This window comes from Bos mutus, chromosome 11 (assembly GCF_027580195.1).
Source record: "Bos mutus isolate GX-2022 chromosome 11, NWIPB_WYAK_1.1, whole genome shotgun sequence".
NCBI lineage: Eukaryota > Metazoa > Chordata > Mammalia > Artiodactyla > Bovidae > Bos > Bos mutus.
In genome coordinates this window covers 76,580,940-76,607,514 of record NC_091627.1, presented here as the reverse complement: position 1 = coordinate 76,607,514, position 26,575 = coordinate 76,580,940, and the positions used below count along the sequence as shown (strand labels likewise).

Genomic DNA, 26,575 nt, shown 5'->3' with positions numbered 1-26,575 from the left:
TTTTCTTTACTTTGGTCTCTATTCTGCTATTGTTTTCCCAAATTTCCTATAACTCTATCATATCCCTTTATCAATATAAAAAACTTACAGAATAAAGTTTAAAATTTAACTTGCTGTTTACAGTCTTTCAAAATATTCCCCCAACCTACCCCTCTTGTTTCACTAATTACTTACACTTTGTAATGTGTAAGTAATAAAAAATGTAAAAGTAATAAAAGTAAAAAAGTAAAGTAATAAAAATGCTATACATTTTTATCTCTTGCCTTTGATTTATATTATTTCCTCTTTCTGCAGTGTCATAGTCTGTCTTCTTAATGTCACTTCCTCTGGGAGGTTTTTGGTTTTCCTCTATCAAATTAATTATTCTCTCTTCTGGGATGATAACAGTGATTAAGAGTAGACTGAGGAATCAGACTTCATGCCTTCAAATACTGACTTAGCCACTTCCAAACTCTGGGCAAATTACTTCTCTTTATTTCAATTTCCTTATCAGTAAAATAGGCATAATAGTACCTACCACAATAGGGTTATTATGAGGATTAGTTAATACATGTAAAAGTACACAGTACTAAATAAGTATTAACATGACTCCTATAAAACCTACTTATGTACACTGAATCATATTTAGTTATGTACTAGTGTTTCTCTGCTCCCTGAAGACATGAAATGCTTTTATTTCTGTACACATCTGATCTATCTGTAATTGTTAAGTATTAACCTGTAAATTCCTTTTCTCCTAGAAAAGACTACTCCAAGTGCCTGAGTGCATGCATGCTAAGTCACTTCAGTTGTGTCCAACTCTTTGTGACCCCACGGACTGTAGCCCACCAGGCCCCTCTGTCCATGGGATTCTCCAGGCAAGAATACTGGAGTGGGTTGCCATGCCCTCCTCCAGGGGATCTTCTCGACCCATGTATCAAACACGTGTCTCCTTGACTCGTGCACTGCAGGTAGATTCTTTATACCACTAAGCCACAGGAGAAGCCTGACTATTCCAAGATCCTACCTCTAATCTTGCAGATGTCCACTACAGGCTCCTCAAGTACTACTGCTAAGGTCTAGTCCAAACTACTGCATACATACAAAGCCTTTTCATTACACTGCATATATAAAAATAAAACCTTTAACGATTTGGGCCCTGGCCCCGTTCCAGCCTCAACTTTCAGATCTCTTGCCTTACTAAACCACTGTTTCCTTTTAGACTGTAGCTTACCATGTGCCACTCCATTAGACCATAAACTTTCTGGAGGTAGTACTGTTTTATATTCACCATTTTATCTTCAGTATCTGTATCACAGTGTTAAGCACAGGTATGTTCAATTAATAAGTATGCTACTGGTAAGTCGCTTCAGTTGTGTCCGACTCTGTGCGACCCCAGAGACGGCAGCCCATCAGGCTCCCCCGTCCCTGGGATTCTCCAGGCAAGAATACTGGAGTGGGTTCCCATTTCCTTCTCCAATGCATGAGAGTGAAAAGTAAAAGTGAAGTCACTCAGTCGTGTCCGACTCCTGACCCCATGGACTGCAGCCCACCAGGCTCCTCCGTCCATGGGATTTGCCAGGCAAGAGTACTGGAGTGGGGTGCCATTGCCTTCTCCAAATTAGTAAGTATATACTAGAACAAATGAAAGAGTGAAATAATTACTTTCTATACCAGAATGGGCTTCAAATCCCTACCCCTCATCTTACCAGTAAATACTCATTTTTTCAAGACACAGTTCAAGAGTGCTTTTACTCCAGAACCTTTTCCAACACCTTACAAATAAAACCAACAATTCTGTACTGTGTTTCCTCATTGTATCTAATAAAGAATCCTATCAGAGGATTACATCATTTACTGAACTACTAGATTATAAGCTTCTTGAGAGTCTTTATCATTGATGGAATCATGCTGCTTGGTGGTAGCAGTACATTTTGTTGATTAAGTCTTGTTATGTTAGAGTAATTACTAGCTAATCTTCTATACAAGGTATGTATGATGTTGGGTTACTGATATTTCAGGAATGGTGATAATCTGCATTCGATAGTCTCTGAACAAAATGAACTGGCAAGAGGCAGGGACTGTAAGCTTTTGCCTCAATGCAAAGTTGATTTGACGTTTATGGATACCAAACTGAGCACATCTTGGCTTCAATAATTCAATTCTCCAACAAAGATGGTTGTGAACAGGTACAAATAAGCAATACTTACTGACTACAAACATTTTTATATATTTACAGATCAATTAATTTTTCACATCTAGTTCTATAACTTGACTTTAAAATTTATTATAATCATATCACTATTCTGGATAATAAAAAGCCCAGAGAGGGGGTGTAAACAAATTCTGCTACCTTAAAAAAGCCTTACCAAAAAAGCCTTAAAAAAGCGGCACAAAGTAGCTATAACAGGAGAAGGAAAATTCTGCAAACATGTCTCCTTTAACTCTAGGCACTAACCTCCTAAGCCATCTCAAGATTTAATAAGAACGACCGTGATTCCTTCACAATGACATTAACTGGCAATGTCACTGATCATTAAAGATATGGAAGAATAATGGAAAACTGGGTTTTTAACTAATGCAAACTTAACAACAATACCTCGACCCCCATTAAATATACAGATGCCACCATCTCTTCCATCATGGATTTTATTTCTTCTTAGTGTAGGATTACTATCTGTCTTAATCCAGACTCCAGCCATTGCATTGTCAAATATTTCATTGTCTTCTATACAGCCTAGACCTATAAATGGAAAATTTTAGGTTATGTTATTTAGAAAGTATATTTCTAAAGACAATATCACTGAAAAAAAAAAAAAAAGGTAAAAGATTAAACATACCAGAATTATAAACTAGAATTCCACCATTCTGTCCTCCCCAGATTTTGTTGCGCCTAATTTTGGGGTTGCTTCCAGTCCTATGGATAGAATAGAAAGTAATGCCATCTCACTGCTTCTGCTCCCACATCCCATGTTAACAGTAAGAAAACCCACAATAATCACTTTAAGAATTAACAACATAATTAAACATCACCTTCAAGATACTCTGAGAAGTCTGTCAGTGAGGAAACGGGCTTAATTTTGCATAATTCTATCTTCCCACAGAACAGACTTAGCTATAGATTATTACTACACAGTCTCCTAATACGTAAACTAAACTGAGGATGTTAGATTAAGTAACATTTATTATTATATGCTCCCCTCATATGTAAAATAAAATATGATCAGGACTACTGCAATTCCAAAAACTGGTAAAATACAAGAAAGAAGGATTTAAAGCCTAATAATTTTGCAGAACGAGCATAAAAACAGAAGCTCCCATTTAATAAGTACCTATGACATGTAGGTACCTTACAGGTATTTTTACATAGCTTTCCACTCTCCAATATGATAGAGTACACTGATAGCTGATAAGGACTGTCACACCGGATGACACAACAGTGGAAATGAGCTCTTATGGCATATGTGCCATTCAGCCAAAACTTACACACAATTTAAGCCAAGAGTATGAACACACATACAAAAGGAGGAATAAAAATTGAGCATTTAATAACTAGGTAATTTTTTCTATTTACCCTACACACTCACAATTCCCTCCCCGAAGAAAGCCAAATGTGAAAACATTTACCTTATCTGAACCCCTGAATACATATGATTATAAATATCATTGTCCTCTAGTACTCCATGTCCATTGTCATAAAAATAAACACCAACCTAAAATTAATAAAGATTTTTTTCAAATTAAAAAAATGTGTTTATAAAACAATAATTTCCCATACTAAGTCAAACATAACCTTACCTGCTTGCCACTATGTATCCTGTTTCTTCTCAGTACTGGAGTGCTGCCAGTTGTCACCCAGACTCCGGCCAGAGTATTACTATAGACTTCATTCTCTTCTATTACGCCTTGTCCTTTCTCATGCTAAATAAAAGTTATTGACTATAATAGGTATCTTGTATAAGCCAAGTAATTTACAGTATAGTCTACCTTTTGAGACAAATTATGACCAAAAAAAAAAAAAAGAGCTAACTGGTAACATTCTCTTACCTAGTCTTTACCTGAGTTTAAGCTCAAAGGTTTTATACTGTCCTTTGTGTATTTTTGTATTTTTAAATCTATTATGGTAAGAATAGTAGCACTGGATTTTCTTATCTCATTCTAAGATATAAAACAAACCAAAGTTCTCTCACTTAGGAAGTTAATAATTATTTCAACCTATCACTGGTTCAAAACAAGGTTCAAGTTACTAACATTTTTATTTTTAGTAGAAGATTTAAGACATGAACATTTCTAGAACTAGGAATAAAAATTAGACTCACACCTGGCATCACACAAGGACCTTTCTGAAATTCTCATTTTCTTACTCTAATAACAGTGTCAGATACTATGATGACAGAAGACACAGGACGAATACACGAATTTTGTAAGATGCTTAATTATGTTTCAACATCATGTCAAATGGCTTTTTCAGAAGATAAAAATATTCAAGTCTAGTATTACTAATACTCAGTGATATTATGATTTTAATTAACAGTTTTGGAAAATCTCAGAGACTCATACAGTAATCACACTGGCCAAATTCTAGTGTAACAAATATAACTCAGACTACCAACCATTTGTTGTATGCGTTCAGCCCATACTGCCATTATAATTAGATATTTCAATAAAAAGGTGTATCTCCTATGCTTAAATTTAGTCAGTTGACAAAACTATAGAGCACTACACACAAAATATTACATCATTCATACACTGGGAGAGAGAAAAAGTTGAATATGGCCTACTTACAGGTAGACATAATTTTGTACTTTCTTTCTTTTCTACCCCGACTTTAATTCATGAAGTTCTAGAACTGTATTTATTAACTTACCACATAAATTCCACCATGCTGGCCATCATGAATTTTGTTATGTCGAACAATTGGACAACTGTTTGTCCTAATCTGAATTCCTGCCAATGCATTGCCTATTTAAAAATAAAAGTTACAATATCAACATATGGAGCCTAATGGAACATAGTAAGAGCGCAATTCTGTGAAATATGTCATATTCAGAAAGACACTTATGATCCATGAACATTTCAGAACAAAACTAAGGGAACTAGGAGTGTAAGAAGATGCAGAAGGATTGCAGGCAGTCTAAGAATAGTGGTTACGACCAGAGATGCTGGAGCCAGGCTGTTAAGTTTTGACTCCCAGGAATTTGACTTATTTCCTATGTGACTTTGATTAAGCTGCTTAAACCTCTTTGTACCTTTGTTTCCTGACCAGTAAGTGGGGGATATTTAATAGTGCCTACTTCACAGGGTTGATGTAAATATTATATGACTTAATTCAAGTAAGGTACTCAAAAAAGTACCTAGCAATCTATCCAGTAAGTATTAGCAAAAGAGGACACCCAGGAACATATCAGTGTCTAGCACACAGATACCTAATAATTGTTTGCTGAATTAATACCTCAAAAGTTTTAATGAGGAGTATTTTCCCTTTCTAATTAGTACCAAAGTGTATTAAACTACCACAGAAATTGCTAAACAATGGAGTGAATTAAGGGAACTGCAGATACTCTGTGAGAATAGGGTCTTAGTTTTATTTTCATCCCTAGTATGTAGAACAGTGCCTAATACATCGTAGATACTCAGTAAATGTTTGTTAAGTGAATAAATGTCACAGAATAATCTTTATTGAGAATTTAAAGAACCTAGATCAGTTCTCCTATTCAGAAGGTTTCAAAATGGTCCATTTACTAATGACAGGAACACAGGCCAGGTTCTAAAATTTTATAGAACAAAATACATTTACCATAAATGTCATTTCCTTCAATAAGGCCTCGTCCATCACCGAAGATGTAAACTCCACCTTGATTTCCATTAAATATAGAATTCCCCCTATAATCATGTGGGGAAATAAAAAACACACAAAAGAATCTATTCAGAAAAGCTTGCTTGTTTTATTAAAAGCCCAGCCATGTTCACGTGACCTTAGAAAATTATTTAACTTCTACGAGCCTCAGCTTCCTAATTTATGAAATGAGAAACTAGATGATTTCCTTTTAATTCTAAGACTTAAAGCTTTGGAAAAGCCATCTAGTATTTGAGATGCTGGCACCCCACTCCAGCTTTCTTGCCTGGAGAATCCCATGGACGGAGGAGCCTTGTGGGTTGCAGTCCATGGGGTCGCTCAGAGTCAGACATGACTGAGCGACTTCACTTTCACTTTCATGCACTGGAGAAGGAAATGGCAACCCACTCCAGTGTTCTTGCCTGGAGAATCCCAGGGACAGGGGAGCCTGGTGGGCTGCCGTCTGTGGGGTCGCACAGAGTTGGGCACGACTGAAGTGACTTAGCAGCAGCAGTAGCAGCATTCTTAGAAATTCCCCTCAAAAGTGCTAATTCAGGGAACTCCCAGACAGTCCAGTGGTTAGGACACTACACTTCCACTTCAGAGGGCCCAGGTCTGATCTCTGGTCAGAGAACTAGGATCCCACAAGAAGCGAGGTCAAAGGAAACAATAACACAACTTATTAAAATTTACAAAAGAGGAGCTAATCCATTTAAAAGAACTTTTCTTAGCTCATCTACAAGCATTTGTTGAATAGTAATTAAGATGGAAATCACACAATCAACTTTCATAAAGCCAGTGGAAAACAATTTTACAGAAATAATTCATGGTCATTGATTTCATTATCATAGCTCTGTTTTACAAGTCTTAGCCAATGCCTGTAAGACTGGATCTGTGGATTCCCCTGGTGGTCCAGTGGTTAAAAATCCACCTCCCAATGCAGGGGACATTGTAAGATTCCACAAGCAGTGGGGCAACTAAGCCCATGTGCCACAAGTACTGAGCCCACGCTCTAGAGTTTGTGCTCTGAAACAAGAGGAGCCACTGTAACGAGAAGCCCACACACTGCAACTAGAGAGGAGACTCCACTCTCTGCCACTAGAGAAAGTCCACGTGCACCAACGAAGACCCAGCAGAGCCAAAAATAAAATACATAATAATAAAAAAGACTGGATCTGTTTGTTTCCTTGCTGTGGCCAGAGGGAGTGTCAGGAACTGACAGCTTAAAGTTTTGACTCTTTTGTTATTCTTGGTCTCTTTGTCCAAATATCTTAAGAGATAATTAATAACCTAACTATCTGATCTCAGAAAGAAAAAGGACAAGACAGATCATTCAGATTCCAAGAGAAGATCACAGCCCTATTTACTCATCTATAATGAAGTTTGATGAATTTAAAATGAAAACCACAGCATTTGCAATTTTTCATAAAAAATAGAGGTTACATGGATGAGATCACTAATAAAAAACAAAACACCGCAAAATAAATGCAATAGCTATGTTCATTCAGATGCACAGACTTTTATCTATCTTATAGTAATCAGGTGTCTAGGAAAAATAGAGTTAAAGCTAAGTATCTTAACTCTTTTTATAACATAAAACATAAAGTGAAAATATAATTCTCTTCCATAATTATATAGAAATACCTTATTGTTGGGTCACTATTTGAGGTAATCCATACACCTGCAAAGTTGTTTGCATAGATTTTATTCTCTATGAATTGTCCTCTTCCTTTTTCATGAACATATATTCCCCCAGTCTGCCCATGATGAATTTCACATCGAACCACTGTGGGGTTAGCATAAGCCTTTACTTCAAAGCCTGCTATCCGGTTTCTGTGTATGTTGCAGCTTTCAAAGTAACCCTGGAAAATACAGAAATTAAGCCTGAAGGTAAGGCTACTTTCCAAAAAGAAATGACATTAAAAAACCTTTTAAATGTATACCTCCAAATTAAGTATTAGAAACATTCAAGAGTTAAGAATGAAAGAGAGACAGATATATACTAAATTTAAAATTATAAACATTTAAATGTTTTAAGCATTTCAGTTTAATTAATTTGAATTAATTAAATCCTCTTAATTAATGTGAGTATATTCAAAGCCAGGAAAGAAAAACAGGGAAAGATTTATTCAATAAATGCAAATAAATACCATTACCGAGTAAGAATACATATTCAACAAAAGGTTTAAGTATTAAAGAAAACCTTAAAAATGTCCCCAAAAAATCAACTATTAAAAAGCTGACCAAAGGACATAATCAGAGACTACAGTAAAAGACATAATAATGTTCATCTTAGCACAGTAAGAGAGAACTGACTCAAAATGTTGTGAAGATCTAGGCTCATGTTATACATGCTATCATGTTTAGTGAAAAGAACAGTATACACTGTACTTTAAGATAATATACATTCAATATGACTCAATTTTATTTGAAAAAACAAAAAAACAACAACAAAAAACAAACCTGAAGGATAAAACAAGAATATGAGAGTGTGATTAAATGAATAGTGGTATTATGCATGCTTAATGTATCCTTTATGCTTCTCTAAATTTCTTAAACTTTCTACAATGGATATATGTTACTTATTTTCTAAAGATAATAAACATTACTGTAATACTGATATCTTAAATTCTAAGACCCAGTCAGACTGAATGTTAGAGGAAAAAATGAGAGAGTTAAATGACAGCACTCCTAGGAGTATGAAAGCCATTTCATACTCCTTGTCTACCTCCCTTCAAAAACTGAATGTGTTCCCCTCTCATTAAATTCCCTTTCACACTAAGTATTTTCTTATGCTACTTCCATGTACTATCTTGTGCTTAACTTGTTATATCCATTTTTACCAATTATAAGCTTCTGAAGAGAAAGGGTGCCTCTTTTACTAACTTCTGGAGCATCTATTTAAGATTTTACACATGGTAAGCACTCAAACATGACTTGATAAACTTTTTGCCAAATCTAGTAGAGGTTAAAACAGGATGTAATTCTGAGTATTCTAATATACTACATATTTAACTCTTTAAGAAAATGTCTGAGAATAACATTTAGAAGTAGTTTTCAGGTTTCATTTCCCACAAATAAAGTACAAATCACTTACAACTTATACCTGTTAACATATAGGTTATAAACTTACTCTTTTTAAAAAAATTGGGGGATTGCATCAAAAATAGTTCCTTAATACATGAAAAAATTTTTTCTTCTTTGATTTATATAAAAAAAAATTGGATCAACACCAGGTGTATACAGACTATTATGGCAAAACTGAGCATCAAAGAAACAACAATTGTGAAAGAGATTAAACTGAAAGAGATTAATGACAGTTTGGAACAATTCAACATTTTGATGTTTTCATCATTGAGAAGGGAGCTCAACTTGTTTCTGTCACGAGTTGAATGATATACCCTGAATGGTAAACTTGGGAAAGAATAAACTGAGTATGCTCAATTCAGCTTCACTCTTTTTCTCCCTCAAGTGAGCTGCCCTTAGGGGAATATACCTTCTTTACCATACCATGAACATTGCCTGTGACTAAGTAGATAAGTGCATTTTATTCCAGGGTTCAGTTAAACAGACCCATTTAGTTCTCATTCTAAGTTATATCCTCCAATTTAACCTTTAAGGGAAATGAAGTTGATATTTTAACCTCCTTATGCTACTTCATAGCTTTGATTTCTTAATTTGCTCACAATGCAGCAGGAAAAGGTATGCTATTTACTGGGCTTCTATGAAGATTCCAGTGACAGGACACTGTCATGTTCCAGCTGTGCTAGTACAACATACAGTACTGCAAGTATACTTTGCTACAGTGTATCTACTAGAAAATTTTCAACTGCATGGTTGCTTTTTTGGCAACACCATACATACATCTTGCTGGATCTTAGTTCCCTGAACAAGGACTGAACCCAAGCCCTCAGCTGTGAAAGTGCATAATTCTATCCATTAGACCACCAGTGAATTACTTGTTTTCTTTAGGTTTTGATTTTGCACACTTAGGAGAGTCAACTAGGACCCACAAGTTTACTAAGGCAAACAGCAGTCCCTTTCTTTATTTTCCCTTGTCCAGAGGTCCCCATTTTCAATTCTTTTGACTGACTTTCATATTTTTAAGTGAAAATGCGTACTATCTTGAGTTTGCAGTTTTAGGTATTATGTGCTGATCTCCTATTACGAAAGATGAGATTTTGCTCTTCTACAATTATCTTGTTCTCTTTTGCTTAGACGTCCAGTGATAATTCTATCCTAAACTTGCTACTAGTTGTTTAAATCACTTTTTTTTTTTTTTGGTGGCTGCAAGGCCCAGCTTGCAGGGACTCCCTGTCGGAAGACCAGGGATAGATCCCATGCACTTGTCAGTGAAAGCCTGGAGTACTAACCAGTTGACTGCCAGGGAATTTCTAATCATTTTTTTTTTTTTTTTTTTTTAATTTTTGGCTGTGCTGGGTCTTTGTTGCTGCGTGTGGGCTTTCTCAAGTTGTGGTGAGCAGGGGCTACTCTCTACTTGCAGCACGTGGGCTTTCTTATTGCAGTGGCTTTTCCTGTTACAGAGCACAGGCTCTAGAGTGTGTGGGCTTCTGTAGTTGCAGCTCGCAGGCTCTAGAGTGTGGGCTCAGTAGTTGTGGCGCATGGGCTTCGTTGCCCCAAGGCACGTGGGATCTTCCTGGATTACGGATGGAAATGGTGTCCCCTGCATTGGCAGGTGGTTTCCTAACTACTGGACCACCAGGGAGGCCCCTCAATCACTTCTTAATATATTTGTATTCACATTAGGTTCTTCCTGAATATAAGCAATTTTAGAACCTGCTCTAATCTGAACTGGTTACCATGATCATAGGCACATGCTTATTTTACCACACTGTAATTTAGAGGTTAAAAATGTCTCCTAGTTCTATCAAAGATGGGAGTTATAATCTGTATCTTTTGTTTTAAGAGAACTTTCAAGAAAAGAAAGTAGCAAAAAGTTTTTGAAAGAAAATTTTTTCTTCTTCATGCTCTTAGAATCTTTTACATTGCTACAACTGTGATTTTATTACAGTCAGGGCAACATTTGGTTGACACACATAGTTTTATAATATCATAAGAAAACTAACCTACTGTTATGAATTGAAGGATTCAGTTAGTGTAATTTTGCTTTAAAATACATTTTAATGAAATGCATCTATTTTGTTAAGAAATGCCTTTAGTGCAAAATGGTGTAATGGACTCTAAGTAGTAAACGTAATTCTACTCTGCCTTTTAAGACGCAAACCATGAAAGCTCTAATATATATACAAAACTCCAAGGGCACAGACATTTTCCCAGACTATTCCTTATTATAAAATGATTTATTTCCCTACCAGAAGATACCAGATTGCTAACAGCTTCTTCTATATTCTAAAATAAAAGCTTGTTAACTTTTCAGCACAAGCATTTCTAAATCTTTGATATATGTCCTTAAAAATGATCATTCTACCAAGCTAAAAAAATTAACATTGATTAATAGAAGGTGAGATTAAATATTTTTTCATTAAAATTTTTTGAATTGAAAGTCTTTATTAAAGATGGCAGAATGAAAGGCATTCAAGAGTTCCTCTTAAACTCTCCAGATAAAAGGAATGAATAAAAAGAAAAATATGTTATCTTCATTGAAATAAATGTCTACAATCCCAAACTATACTCTATCAAACACTTGCCTAATACTGTGATATCTGGATAAGGAAGACAAAGGTGAGAGCTACCTTTAGCAAGGTATGTTTCCCCAAGTAACTGTTTTAATAAGCAAGCATAACCAATGATCTACTAAGTAGTGACATCTAGTGTCATGAACAGAACACAGGAGAGGAAGGAAATAATCCCACAGTAATATTTTCATAGAAATAATTTAGGCACAAGAAGAAAATCTGAAGACACACACTAATGTACAACTTCTATTATCTAAAACTTGCATTTTTTATCTAAAGAGGATTATCCAAAGTAAAAAGGAGCAGAGGAAAACCATACTTCAACATAGTTTTTGTCTCCTGTCAATCTATCATGAGTTAAATTCATAAACTTAGAATACATATCTTGAAATTTTTATAACAATTTGCTACTGCTGTATTTTAATTTTACTTTATGAAAATAACACTCTGCAACAGACTGAATATTAAAACAAAAAACCACAAAGAATTGGGGAACTGTAGATGTTGATTGAAAAATTATTTTAGGAGTGAGAATGGCACTGTGGTTATGTAAAAGAAAAAGAAGGAATCCTACCTTTAAAAGAAAGATACATGCTGAAATGTTTACAGATGAGACGATGATATCTGAGATTTGCTTCAAAATAATTCAGAATAAAGAAGAGAATAAGCAATGTATGAGGAAGTACAGATGAAATAAAACTGACCATGAATTGAAAGTTTGAATACGGAGGGTGGATACATGGGAAATTCATTACAATATTGTCTCCAGTTTTATATATGCAAGAAGGATTCCATAAAACAAAAACACATTAAAAAAATCAGATATAAAAACCATACTGGAAACAAAATAGAAAAAGAGACAAAGATATGTAGACATAGTAAAAGACACAGATTTGAGGAAATTACACAGAATCGCAGGTGGTGCTGGTGGTAAAGAACCCGCCTGCCAAAGCAGAAGACGTAGAGACGTGGGTTTGATCCCTGGGTCGGGAAGGTCCCCTGGAGGAGGGCACTGCAACCGACTCCAGTATTCTTGCATGGAGAATCCCACAGACAGAGGAGCCTGGTAGGCTACAGTCCATGGGACTGCCAAGAGTCACACATGACTGAAGCAACTTAGCACAGCACAGAACAAAGGAAAAGAACGGAATAATATAGAACAACATAAGTAATAGAGAAGATAACTAAGTTTCTAAAGAAAGGAACATATGAAGCAGAAAAGTAGTAAAAAAAAAAAAACAACTATTAACATATAACAAAAAAATCACATGGATAACTGAAACAGAAAAGCAAATCTCCATCAGAAAGGAAAAAACAAAAACAAAAACCCAGAATGATCTCAGACTCCTCAGTCACCCTCAGTTCTAGAAATACAAAATGACTACGCAATTCTGAGTGAACGAAAATAAAAAACTATATACTCAGCAAAGTTAAAAGGTTAATGGGTAGACATTTTCAAGTGGGAAGAATTCAAGCTACAATACCCATAAGCCTTTCTTTTAAAAATAAACAAAATCAAAATGGCTAGATGACAGAATAGCCATACCAAGAATGAATCAAAATAAAATCAGGAATGGAAAAACTGTGATAAAAGGACTGAAGGTTAATAAATATAAACACAGACCAATAACTGTAGGAATAGAAATGTTATAAAGCACTAAAGAAAAATAAGGATACAAATGATGGAGTACAGAGGTTTGAAATATAAAGTATTTTTTATAATTTTTCAAAAGTTTAAACATGCAGTTAATTATGACAAACTCTAGAACCATACCCTTTGAAATTCTAGGGATGTCTTTTATACACGGCATGTAATATTTTAAAACATTAAGATTTAAAGAAATGTCAGAAATTCTTTCACCATTCATTCTTGCCAATATAGGAGTTTAAATTCTAAGCAGGTCATAGACAAGGAAGAGGAAAGACAATTTCAGAGAACAGTACAGAAACTAATTTAAATATTTACTCTGATGTTCTCTGAAGTTCTATTAAAAAACAAAGTCAAACTTTAAAAAGGTTAACCTTAGTAATACTCTACCAATCATGGAAACCAACACAAAAAACACCTTAATAATAAAGAACATTCTACCAAAGGATTTTAAAGGATTGTATCACAATACTAAAATAGATGAGAGGCCCAAGATATGCTTTTATTCCCATCTTTTCCTTATAAGTCTATATAATTTATATATTTCCATTAAGGATTGATGAGATTTATATCTGTAGGATCGCCCAAGATTTGTTTTTTAAAAATTTATAAACTTGAATCTATATAATGTAAACTGTACTGGGACTGTGTGAAGAGTATACTATTTGATAAATTTTAGTAAGTGACCATCAACATTAGGTCTTTTAAAAATGAGGAAATTTACTCAGGTTAAAGTTATTTTGGTACCTCATATCATCTATGAATTAGACCAGAGGCATGCATAAATATGATACTTGAAACTGTATATGTAACTCTGGGGCAAAGTCTAAAGGCAATACAGGCAAATAAATACTAGCATAGTATAGTTTCATTACAAAAATATGAGTTCCATTTAGAATTCCATTTAAGAATTATTGCTAGGGCTTCCCTCATGATCCATGGGTTAAGACTTTGCTCTCCCAATGCAGTGGGCAGGGATCTAATCTCTGGTTGGGGAACTAAGATTCTACAGGCCGCAGGTAGGGTGTGATTAAAAAAAAAAAAAAAAAATTAGGGGGAAAAAAATATTACCAACACAGGCCTCTAAGAGGGGGTAGATTCTTAAGACTTTTTTTTTTTAAATAGCAGAAAGCATTTAATAGACAAGCACTTTTTATGTATTCTATTATTTAATCATCAAAGGTCTTTCAACATAGGCACTATTATCCTCTTACATAACTTTGTAGTCAGTGCTTGTAGAAATGGCTAGCATGTAATGGTAGCTGCACTGACTCAATAATTCTGCACAACAAAAGCCCCAAAGCTCAGCTTATGCCAAAAAAAGGATTTTGTTCTCAGACATCTAGACAAACTAGTTGACCAGAGAGTTGGCTAAGTAACTCTGCTGATTTTTGCTGGGGACCAGCCGGACAAAGGCTGATCTAGGCTGGCTTCCGTAATGTGAATCTGCTTCACACATCTTTCATCTTCCAACGGGCTACCCTGGGCATGTTCTCACGGTGACGACAGAGGTACATACCCAATTCAAGGCTCTGGACTTCATCTTGTTTGCTAACATCCAATTGACCAAAGCAAGTTGCATGGCTGAGCCCAGGGTCAAGGGCAAAGTGAGAGGACACTGCAAAATTATGTAGCAAAGAGTGTGCCCACAGGAAGGAGTGAAAAATTAGGACCATCATTGCCATCAACCACAGAACCCAATCCATGTGTGTTGTATAAATGAGCTAGTGCATGTCCAAGGCTCCGAGAAGTTAAGAGCTGAAGGTTACACAAAGCTATGCTTTGAACCCAGGCAGGATGAATTCTCTGAAGAGTCTTATGTTTTGATAGCCTCCATACTTCTGCTGCTGCTGCTGCTGCTAAGTCGCTTCAGTCGTGTCCGACTCTGTGCAACCCCATAGACGGCAGCCCACCAGGCTCCCCCGTCCCTGGGATTCTCCAGGCAAGAACACTGGAGTGGGGTGCATTTCCTTCTCCAATGCATGAAAGTGAAAAGTGAAAGTGAAGTCACTCAGTCGTATCCGACTCTTAGCGACCCCATGGACTGCGGCTGAGAGCCTCCAATTTCCAAACTCCCCTCTTTCCTACTCCTTGGGAAAAAAGAACTACAATTTGCAAAAAAAAAAAAAAAGTCAATTTTTAAATTCTAGCTGGAGAAGGACAAGTGGTCATCTCCACTGTGCTTTCTTATTTACAGGCCCAAACTATACAGCATGAGTTTTAAGTGAACTGTTTTTCTCAGGTTATAGTTATCCCAGGAATACAATGAACTGGGGGGTCTATTAATAAAACTATTTACATCTAACCAGAATGTAACAAAAGGGTACTCCTTCCTGGTCTACTTCAGTTTTAACAGAGTTTAGCAGACTTCTTTGGAGGTCCAGTGGTTAAGACTCCGTACTTCCACTGAGGGAGTATGGGTTTGATACCTGGTAGGGGAATTAAGATGTTACATGCCACAAGTGGTGGGCAAAAAAAGGGTTCTGTGTTAGGGTTTTAGGCACAAACAGTTGAAAATAAACTTCCTTTGTTAATAGACAATTTTTCTACGTCCCAGTTCAATGTTCCAAAATTGTTTGATTATTACCACATAATTGCAATAAAACTTTATCATGCCCTTGTTACCACATTACAACCTCCTCTCCCATCCTGGACTCCCATCCTGGACATCCAACAACAAAAAATGTTGCCAATGCTGTCCTAGGATTTTAAAAAATTACTTCAACAAAAACTAGGTGTTAGGAATCCCCTAGCAGTCCAGTGGTTACGTTAGGACACTATGCTCTCACTGCTGAGGGCCCAGGTTCAGTCCCTGTTGGAGAACTAAGATTCTATAAGCTGTGCAGCATGGCACAAAACAAACAAAGAGCAACCTGCATTAAACTAACTTATGGTGCTTACTAAAAATGCATATACTGGGTGCCATCCTGAAAAATTCTGATTTATTGTATCTGGGTGATTTTTATTCATACTTACATTTGAGAACTACTGGATTAGACCTTACTCTCCCCAAAGATTGTATCAATTCTCTAAGGACTCCATCTTCTCTACATGTATGTAATGTTAGATTCAAGAATTTACAGAATTGATATTGCATACTCATTTCAATTTTTAATCTTCTTTTAGACTTATACTCTTCAATTCAGCAATTTGGAATTTAACTGATAAATTAGTATTTTTTTTTAATTAAGAATAAGTGTTCTTACCATGCCATGATCAAATGTGAACACACCAACGTCACGTCCATGATGAATATGATTCCGTCTAATAATTGGGTTTCCATGATTTTTAACCCAAATCCCAGCTAAAGCATTATTGGAAATTTCATTATCCTCATATATTCCCTACAACAATTAACCAGAAATAAACATTAGTACAGTTTAAAAAAAAAAACAGAAAAAGAAAAACCCCACAAAATTAAAAAATACCTGTGCATGATCTGTTATATAAAGTCCAACATTTTCACAGTCACTGATGTTACAGTGCTTGATAGTGGGACATGCTCCTTGACCACTAACACATACTGCAGAGCCAACTGTAAGAAAAACAATTTATTTAAAATTCTATTGGGCAACACAATGACTAGCTTATAATAAAACATAATGGGAACACTAACCTGTGCATGTACTTCGGATAATACAGTGATCAATAATAGGGCTACAATTTACTGTAATCTCTAAGCAGTGATGTGCATTGTGGTGTTGAGCAGATTTGTCATCAGGGTTAAACTGAAAAGTAGAAATTTTGTTTGAAATAAATAGCCACAGCCTTAAATATTTCCATATAGGTACTTAAAAATTTATAATTTCTTACCCTTATTGTCATGTATCCAACATAAGCATCTTCAGAACCTTCCATAAAAACAAAGGTTGAATCTCTAGTGTTTTCAATTATAACTTTGTCTGCTACTTTTCCAGGTGCTATGAAGAAAATATTTTAAAGCATATTACTTTCATGAGACAGATCAAAAAATTACTTTCTTAGTCAGTAAAAATACTCTGCCATAAAACTAATAATTCAATAGAACCCTTTCACAGTTTTAAATTGGGTAGTTCTTTTGGAGAGGGAACTTTAAAGGAACATTAGAATTGGGTAGACAGGACTAATACTCATTTTATCAAATAGATAACTTGTCATACTTAACACGGACATTATTTGAGCATCACTGTAACTCAAATTCATGTATAATAATACTTTTAATAGACTCAGCTACAAATAGTATTCAATACCAAATGCAATGGCATTAAAATGTGGGTTTCTTGTGGAAACCAAATCACTACCAGTAGCACCAGAAAACAACGTTCAGAAAGAAGAAAGAAGGGGATGGTGAGCAAGGAGAGAAAGAAAGAATCTTTATTTAAACTTATTTTCAGTACTGGTCTTGATTTGGAAAATAATGAAAATCAGTAGGCAAAATTTTTCTATACTCTCTCTCACTCTTCTTTGTCGTGGAAATAGGGGAGGGAAGAAGAAAGGGCAGTAAACGCAAATCTCACTAACTAGTTAACAACTACTCGCTATTTTAAAATGGTCTTATACTACTGTATCCTTAAAAAAATCAAACAGCCCATAAATTTTCAAATAATTGATCAGTGCTCAACAAACATTCCATTTATTTTTAGAACTGTGACCATAAAAACAACTTTGAAACAGCATGGAAAGTATTTTAAAAGCACATTTCGTTTCATTAAAAACACAGCAATAAAAACATTAGCCTCTGTATTTTCACATACAAGATAAAACAGATATTTTTTTCTCCTTATTAATTAAAGCAGTTGGACAAACTATTGGCATCAAGAATTATACACATTCCCCCAAGGGAAACATTTATAATTTCTGAACTCTAAAGTTTTCATTTCCATCATATAAAATATACATGACATTTCTAATTTTTTCCTACAATTAAGATATTATCAAGGTTCATCTGGATTTTAAGTAACCAGCATTTTTAAAAAATCCACCACATAAATAAAGTATTAAAATTCTAATGACAACACATTTCAAAATACCTGCACCAATCATGGTGATTGGAGATTCAATATATATCCATTCATCAGTATATATTCCAGAATGAACAAAGATAAGTCCATCAAAATGAGCTTCTTGTACCCCACCAAGGGCATCTTCAATTGTATCGTAGTACTAAAACAAACAAACAACCCCCCCGCAAAAACATGTCAGTAAAGAACTGTAAGATCATCATTTTAAATCTTAGAAAAAGACAAATCAAACATACCAACATGTTTTCTCTTCCTTTGTATCTTGCAGGGTTACTATAGAAATGTTCAGCAAATCCTGGCTTTACATGTGCGCCTTTATACTAAAACATCAAAAACACAAAAACAAAAAACTGACTACCAGTATAAACACTATAGTTTAGTTTAGTACTACATGAATTTTTAATTTTTAAAAATAATTATTAGTCCAATTAATTTTCTGATGCATATTGCAATGTAAAATCTGGAACAGTTTATGACTCAGTAATATCAAGTAAGGACATGGTTTTTCAACCTCAGCACTACTGATAGTTTGTAACAGATTCTTTCTTGTAGGGGCTTATTCTGTGCATTGTAGGATGTTTAGTAGCATCTGCTTCCCTTGTGGCTCAGCTGGTAAAGAATCTGCCTGCAATGCAGGAGACCTGGGTTTGATCCCTGGGTTGGGAAGATCCCCTGGAGAAAGGAAAGGCTACCCACTCCAGTATCCTGGCCTGGAGAGTTCCATGGAGGGTATATACACGGGGGTCACAAAGAGTCAGACATGACTGACTTTGACTCTGGCTTCCCTGTTAGCTCAGTTGGTAAAGAATCCGCCTGCAATGCAGGAGACCCAGGTTCGATTCCTAGGTCGGGGAGATCTGCTGGAGAAGGGATAGGCTACCGACTCCAGTATTCTTGGGCTTCCGTTGTGGCTCAACTGGTAAAGAATCTGCCTGCAATGCAGGGGACCTGGGTTTGATCCCTAGGTTGGGAAGATCCCCTGGAGAAGGGAAAGGCTACCCACTCCAGTATTCTGGCCTGGAGAATTCCATGGGCTACATAGTCCATGGAGTTGCAAAGAGCCAGACACGATTGAGTGACTTTCACTTTTCACTGGACTCTGACCACCAGGTATCAGAAGCAGTCTCTTCTCCAGTTGTGAAAACCAAAAATGTCTCCAGACACTGCCAAATATCCCCTGTGGAGCAAAATCACCCCTAGTTGAGTAGTTCACTATTCATAAAGGACCATATGAAAATGAAGCTAAATGTGACTACTGGACTACCAAGGGAATTTCGTGAAACTCTAAATAACTACTCAACAGTAATAATTTAAATATAAGTTGAAAGAGATCCACAGAAAGTATAACTGCTCTCAGGCTACTGATACTTACGACTACTGTTTAAATTTACGGCTACTGTTTAAATTATTAATAAATATGCCAGCAGTGAAAAGAACTGCTGATTCCTTTGCTGGCTGATAAATGTGTACTGACTTGAGAAACCTATTCTTTTTTTTTTGGCCATGCTGCGTGGCTTCTGGGACCTTAGTTTCCTGACCAGGAATCGAACCCCGGCCCTCAGTAGTGAAAGTGTGAAGTCGTAACTGCTGGACCACCAGGAAATTCCCGTGAAACCTATACTTGAATTTAAATTGTAAAAAAGAAACTTTTATAAAAATATATTTATAAATATATAAATATAATAAAACATTATATACTTAAACTTTTATTTAAAATATATATAAGATCAGTATTTTCCATTTATACTTCATACCAACTGCTGGAAACTCTCTTTCCATGGATTTGGGTGTTCATATTCTTCTGGATTAATCTGGTAGAATTTGCCAGGTTCAGGGTGCATCATAGGGCGGGTATACTCAAATACTTCCATGTATAATCGTTTCCTGGAGGGGGAAAGGGGTTTAAGATTTCTTCATAAAATATTTTTTAAACAACTACAAAAATTATTTGAGGCCTCAAAAACTTGTAAGAATATGACAGAGCAGCATTGTAAATGTAAAAATAAAATTTTTGGCTAAAATAATATAACTGCATATAAAAAGTAAAGTAGTCCACCTAAAACAATGCATCAATTCTTTAAAATCTGATTGTTTAGTTAAAGGAAAATAAAAGCCACACACAATTATAATTTAAAAGGATTATTTTAAATAATGATGTTTCATGTATGTCTGATCGCAAATCATCAAATCTTAGGAGTGGAGTGATAGTTGACTATTATATAATTTCTTGTACAAAACAAATGTTTCTTCTTCTGCCCTTTTAACATTCCCTTTTTGCTTTCCAACACAAATATAATTTTCTTTCTTAAATTTAAAGTGTACCTTATTTTTAGTATCATAGAAGTAATACATATAGCTGCTGTAAAATACAGAAAAGTATGAAAGAGATAACCTACTTTTAATATATTAACTATTAACAATTTACTATATTTCTTTTCAGTCTTTTTAGCTACAGAGTTTCATTTATTACAATTGTGATAACATAAAATTTTTGTATTCTGCTTTCATTTTTTATAACATGGCATATTCCCATGTTATTAAAAACTGTAAAGTTCACTGTTAATGACTATATCACAACCCTTAAAGTACCTATAACACTGTTTACTTTTAGTCCAATCCCTTATTGCTAGACTTTGATTATTTCTAGCTTTCTTCCACTATTAACTATGTTATTACGAAAAATTTGTACATAACGTAAATAAATTTTCAGAAGTGGAATTCCTAGGTCAAAGGGCACACATATTTCATGGTTCGAAAATACAACTGTCCAAACTCTTTTCTAAAAGTGATATACAAAATCTACATTCTTACTGAACTATTAGCTATTTTAAATTAGACTTAGTTGTTTCTAAAAAGCAATGGAATGAAAAGCATTCTCCATAATCACTCAGTAGCTTTTAACTGACAAATAGAAGAAAAAGTACTTCCTTTATTGTTTTAAATAAAGAAAGTACTCAGATGGTGGCTCAGATGGTAAAGCATCTGCCTACAATGTGAACCTGGGAACCCAGAGACCTGGGTTCAATACCTGGGTTGGGAAGATCTCCTGGAGAAGGCAGTGGCAACTCACTCCAGTATTCTTGCCTGGAAAAACCCATGGACGGAGGAGCCTGATAGGCTACAGTCCATGGGGTCACAAAGAGTTGGACACGACTGAGCGACTTCACTTTCTTTCTTATAGTTTTAAAAACACTGCCTGGACTGATAACCAACATTTGTGATAAATAGGTAACTGGGAAAGGAGCAAAGGAAAGATATATCCATTTGAATGCAGAGTTCCAAAAAATAGCAAGGAGAGATAAGAAAGCCTTCCTCAGTGATCAGTGCAAAGAAATACAGGAAAACAACAGAATGGGAAAGACTAGAGATCTGTTCAAGAAAATTAAAGATACCAAAGAAACATTTCATGCAAAGATGGACACAACAAAGGACAGAAATGGTATGGACCTAACAGAAGCAGAAGATATTATTAAGAGGTGGCAAGAATACACAGAAGAACTATACAAAAAAGATCTTCATGACCCAGATAACCATGATAGTGTGATCGCTCATCTACAGCCAGACATCCTGGAAAGCAAAGTCAAGTGGGCCTTAGGAAGCATCACTATGAACAAAACTAGTGGAGGTGATGGAATTCCAGTTGAGCTATTTTAAATCCTAAAAGATGACGTTGTGAAAGTGCTGCACTCAATATGCCAGCATATCTGGAAAACTCAGCAGTGGCCACAGGACTGGAAAAGGTCGTTTTCATTCCAATCCCAAAGAAAGGCTATGCCAAAGAATGTTCAAACTACCGCACAATTGCACTCATCTCACATGCTAGCAAAGTAATGCTCAAAATTCTCCAAGCCAGGCTTCAAAAGTACAAGAACCGTGAATTTCCAGATGTTCAAGCTGGATTTAGAAAAAGCAGAGGAACAAAGGCAGAGATCAAATTGCCAACATCAGCTGGATCATCGAAAAAGCAAGAGTTCCATAAAAACATGTACTGCCTTATTGACTACACCAAAGCCTTTGACTCTGTGGATCACAACAAATTGGAAAATTCTTAAAGAGATGGGAATACCAGACCACCTGGCCTACCTCCTGAGAAATCTGTATGCAGGTCAAGAAGCATCAGTTAGAAGTGGACATGGAACAACAGACTGGTTCCAAATAGGAAAAGGAGTATGTCAAGGCAGTATACTGCCACCCTGCTTATTTAACTTATATACAGAGTTCATCATGCAAAATGCTGGGCTGGATAAAGCACAAGCGGGAATCAAGACTGATGGGAGAAATATCAATAACCTCAGATATGCCACTGATACCACTTTAATGGCAGAAAGCAAAGAGGACTCTTGATGAAGGTGAAAGAGAGCGAAAAACCTGGCTTAAAACTCAACACTGAAAAAATTAAGATAATGGAACCCAGTCCCATCACCTCATGGCAAACAGATGGGGAAACAATGGAAACAGTGAGAGACTTTATTTTGGGGGGCTCCAGATTACAGCCATGAAATTAAAAGACGCTTACTCCTTGGAAGGAAAGTTATGACCAACCTAGACAGCATATTAAAAAGCAGAGACATTACTTTGCCAACAAAGGTCCATCTAGTCAAAGCTATGGTTTTTCCAGTAGTCATGTATGAATGTGAGAGTTGGACTATAAAGAAAGCTGAGTGCCGAAGAATTGATGGTTTTGAACTGTGGTGTTGGAGAAGCCTCTTGGGAGTCCCTTGAACTGCAAGGAGATCCAACCAGTTCATCTTAAAGGAGATCAGTCCTGGGTGTTCATTGGAAGGACTGATGTACTTTGGCCACCTGATGCGAAGAGCTGACTCATTTGAAAAGACCCCGATGCTGGGAAAGATTGAGGGCAGGAGGAGAAGGGGACGACAGAGGATGAGATGGTTGGATGGCATCACCGACTCAATGGACATGAGTTTGGGCAGGCTCTGGGAGTTGGTGTTGGACAGGGAGGCCTGGCATGCTGCGGTTCATGGGGTCGCAAAGAGTCAGACACGACTGAGCAACTAAACTGAACTGAAAATCACTGCTGATGGTGACTGCGGCCATGAAATTAAAAGATGCTTGCTCCTTGGAAAAAAAGCTATGACCAATCTAGACAGCATATTAAAAAGCAGAGACATTACTTTACCAACAAAGGTCCATCTAGTCAAAGCTATGGTTTTTCCAGTAGTCATGTATGAATGTGAGAGTTGGACTATAAAGAAAGCTGAGTGCCGAAGAATTGATGGTTTTGAACTGTGGTGTTGGAGAAGCCTCTTGGGAGTCCCTTGAACTGCAAGGAGATTCAACCAGTCAATCCTAAAGGAAATCAGTCCTGAATATTCATTGGAAGGACTGATGTTGAAGCTGAAACTCCAATACTTTGGCTACCTGATGGGAAGAACAGATTTACTGGAAAAGACCCTGATGCTGGGAAAGACTGAAGGCGAGAGAAGAAGGGGATGACAGAGGATGAGATGGTTGGATGGCAACACCGACGCAATGGACATGAATCTGAGTAGGCTCCAGGAGTTGGTGATGGACAGGGAAGCCTGGAGTGCTGCAGTCCATAGGGTCGCAGGGTTGGACTCGACTGAGTGACTGAACTGAACTGGAATTTATAAGTATTCTAATTTTCTTCTATTTAACTGTAACCATCAACTCACACTCCAACCTTCCTACCATCCTTTAGCATTTGGGGCAGTAGGTAATATATCTCAAGATACTAAGAAATAAATTTTCACTTACCATAAAATTGGATCATTAGCAAGTTCACTGAAGCGTTTACACACACAAGCTGCTCTACAAAGATCCTGTTCCAGCAAATACGAGAAGATTTTTAGAACCACTTCATCTGGCAGTTTCTCCTGAAGATACTGTTCAGCAGGTGCTGCTATAAAAAGATTAACAAACAGAACATAATCTATCATGCTAGCAAAGACTTTCTCATTATTTAAAGAGCACAATTTTCATTTTGTTAAATGAAGAGCTTTTATTTTTTGATGACTATCATTTTATAAGCATGTGCTTTCAGAGATGACACGCATTTATTTTCTTTTCTCTTAACAGTATTCTTTTAGCTAGTATGTACCATTTCAGTAACTGGTTACAATAAATATACAAAAAAGATTTTTATACAACAATTACAGTCAAAGATGGAGAAGGTCAGGGTTCTCAGGTTTATTCTGTAATAACTGCTTTCTAAATCTCAAATGTGTAAATAAACATTTAATTTTAATTTTTTATCAAACAAAATTTAAAAGAACTATTTAATCCTATTCCTTAACTTTCTCAAAGGAAATACCTGATAGATCTTGTGATTTTCCAGAAACTCTTGCACGTTTTGCACGATGACCAAAAAAGTTTTCTGTAGTTGAAGTTGAAGCACCCTTGAAAAACAAAATGAAAACTAGTTAAGCAAATATTTTTACCCATAATCATTACTTCTAAAAAATGATGACAGTCCCGTCTGTTTCCTAACAATTCTTTCATTATACACAGAACAACAGACATTTAACCTACCTCCATACTGCTCTTGGTAGGACACGCTGTTCTTTTTGGCAAAAGAGTTTTCCTACGAAGTTGGTATGGACTATTTTGTGCACCAGGACCGGATTCTTCTGCAACCATATCTGCAGGTACATCATCATCTGTTATAAACAAAAATAATATGAAAATGACACCCATTTTTAAGAAAAAGCCCTATGGATTCAGTAAATTTATAAAAAACTTTGTAATATATATTTTTTTGGGGGGGAGATAGTTTTTATACAAAATTCTAGTCATCTGGATAACCATTTGAGAAGTCTTGGATTTCTATTTCATTTCTTACTTCAAAATAAATTTCACAATGCTTACCTACAATAAAAATAAATAAAATCATGAAAAGAAAAGAAAATTATTTTTTATAATGTGAAAGTGGGAAAGTTCTTTAAAGGTATGACACAGAACTTGGAAGGCATTTTTAAAAACGGTGAGGAGGATGTTCACTTGCTGAGTGAGTACGAGTGAGTACTGCATGGTTAAGAGTACAAGCAGGGTGAGAAGTGTGTCAATGGAGACAGACAGTTCAGTATAGATTATGAATACCAAGTAGGACAGTGTAGATTCAGTATAGACACCAAGTGGGATAAAAAGGGCATCCATGCAGAGGCTGGTCTGGCATACAGTGTTGGCGCTCAAGAGGGGTAAGAAGGAGGAGGTCTGTGTGTGGAAAGGGTGACAGAAAAGGCTATCGCACACGAGAGGGAAAAGGTGGAACTGGAAGCTTGGTAACATCAAGGGACTGATCAAATAATTAAGTAGAATGGAAGCCAGGGTTCTGAGAAGAGTTAAAATATAAATAGAGTGTATCTTACACTGTTGGACTGGAATTTTCAATGTGAACTCATTGTTTTTAAAAGATAGATACAGAAATAGGTAAGCACGTTCAAATAAATGTATAAATGTTTGGAAATGTGTGGATTATACACGTGTGGAACAAAGCCTGGAAGCAGTGCTACTCCAATAGCAATGAGCATGACCAGTATTTGGATATTTGCTTCTGAATACTTTCTTACTTCTTTATAAAAGGGATAAGGGCTCCTTGGAGAAATGGCTGATTCTAGGTTGAGAGAAATGCAAGGTGAACCTGAAATATCTTGTGGCAGAAACAAGAAACTGCGGAATGATGAGGACATGTCAAAAGAACACTGAATGGACTTCCCTGGTGGTCCAGTGGTTGCGAAGCCACTTTTCAGTGCAAGGGACACAGATTCCCCTGGTCAGAGAACTAAGATCCCACATGCCTTGGGGGGTAACTAAGCCCATGTACTGAAACTAGAGAGGCCTGCATGCCGCAACTAGAAAAAGCCCGCATGACAGCCAAAAAAGAAAAAAACGAATACTGAGATCAGCCCGAATGATCACCCACTAGCTAGCAAAATTATGCTGAAGTATCAAAACTCATGATAGTAAAGGGATTATAACCTACTGAATGGACAACCTGTAAATTCATTCTACTATAAATAAAGGAATAAATGGAATTTGATAGGAATGAGATGTTTAAAGTACCCCCCCGCCACAAATACTGATTAAGTAGAAAGGGAAAAATCATAACTCTATAGTAGAAATGCCAATCAAACACTGTCTTAATCAAGTGACCAAAGTAAACATCATTCATAAGACATACTGAAGCTGTGTGTCACCTCAGAGTATGAAAGAACACAGCATCACTTCTATGATATTCCTGACAAAGATACGTAACCTAAATCTATTGGGAATATCAGAATTATGAGGAATCATTAGGGAAAATCCGAATTTGTTCTAACTGGTTTTTAATAAGCTTCAAATTATCAAAGTTGAAAGTCAAGGAAAAGCCTAAGGAACTGTTCCAGATGGAAGGACATTGAAAAGATATGTAAACTCACTGCAACCTGTGGTTCTGAACTAGATCCTTTTGTTTAAAGGTTTGTTTTTAGGACAA

At 36.0% G+C, this 26,575-nt stretch overlaps 1 protein-coding gene across 2 annotated transcripts in view; it reads right to left on the bottom strand.

The window, feature by feature from the left end:
* FBXO11 (F-box protein 11) overlaps nt 1-26,575 on the bottom strand; it is a 110,416-nt gene that overhangs the window by 3,219 nt on the left and 80,622 nt on the right. For both annotated transcript variants that reach the window (XM_070379618.1, XM_070379619.1), the window contains 17 exons: nt 24,634-24,761; nt 24,416-24,500; nt 23,860-24,004; nt 19,875-20,004; nt 18,357-18,440; nt 18,130-18,262; nt 16,934-17,040; nt 16,737-16,848; nt 16,549-16,655; nt 16,327-16,464; nt 7,460-7,677; nt 5,777-5,862; nt 4,847-4,941; nt 3,778-3,900; nt 3,607-3,692; nt 2,820-2,896; nt 2,579-2,722 (listed from right to left, as the gene is read on the bottom strand). In XM_070379618.1, the coding sequence (XP_070235719.1) occupies nt 2,579-2,722; nt 2,820-2,896; nt 3,607-3,692; nt 3,778-3,900; nt 4,847-4,941; nt 5,777-5,862; nt 7,460-7,677; nt 16,327-16,464; nt 16,549-16,655; nt 16,737-16,848; nt 16,934-17,040; nt 18,130-18,262; nt 18,357-18,440; nt 19,875-20,004; nt 23,860-24,004; nt 24,416-24,500; nt 24,634-24,761 (1,998 nt within the window). The remainder of the gene's footprint in view (nt 1-2,578; nt 2,723-2,819; nt 2,897-3,606; nt 3,693-3,777; nt 3,901-4,846; nt 4,942-5,776; nt 5,863-7,459; nt 7,678-16,326; nt 16,465-16,548; nt 16,656-16,736; nt 16,849-16,933; nt 17,041-18,129; nt 18,263-18,356; nt 18,441-19,874; nt 20,005-23,859; nt 24,005-24,415; nt 24,501-24,633; nt 24,762-26,575) is intronic.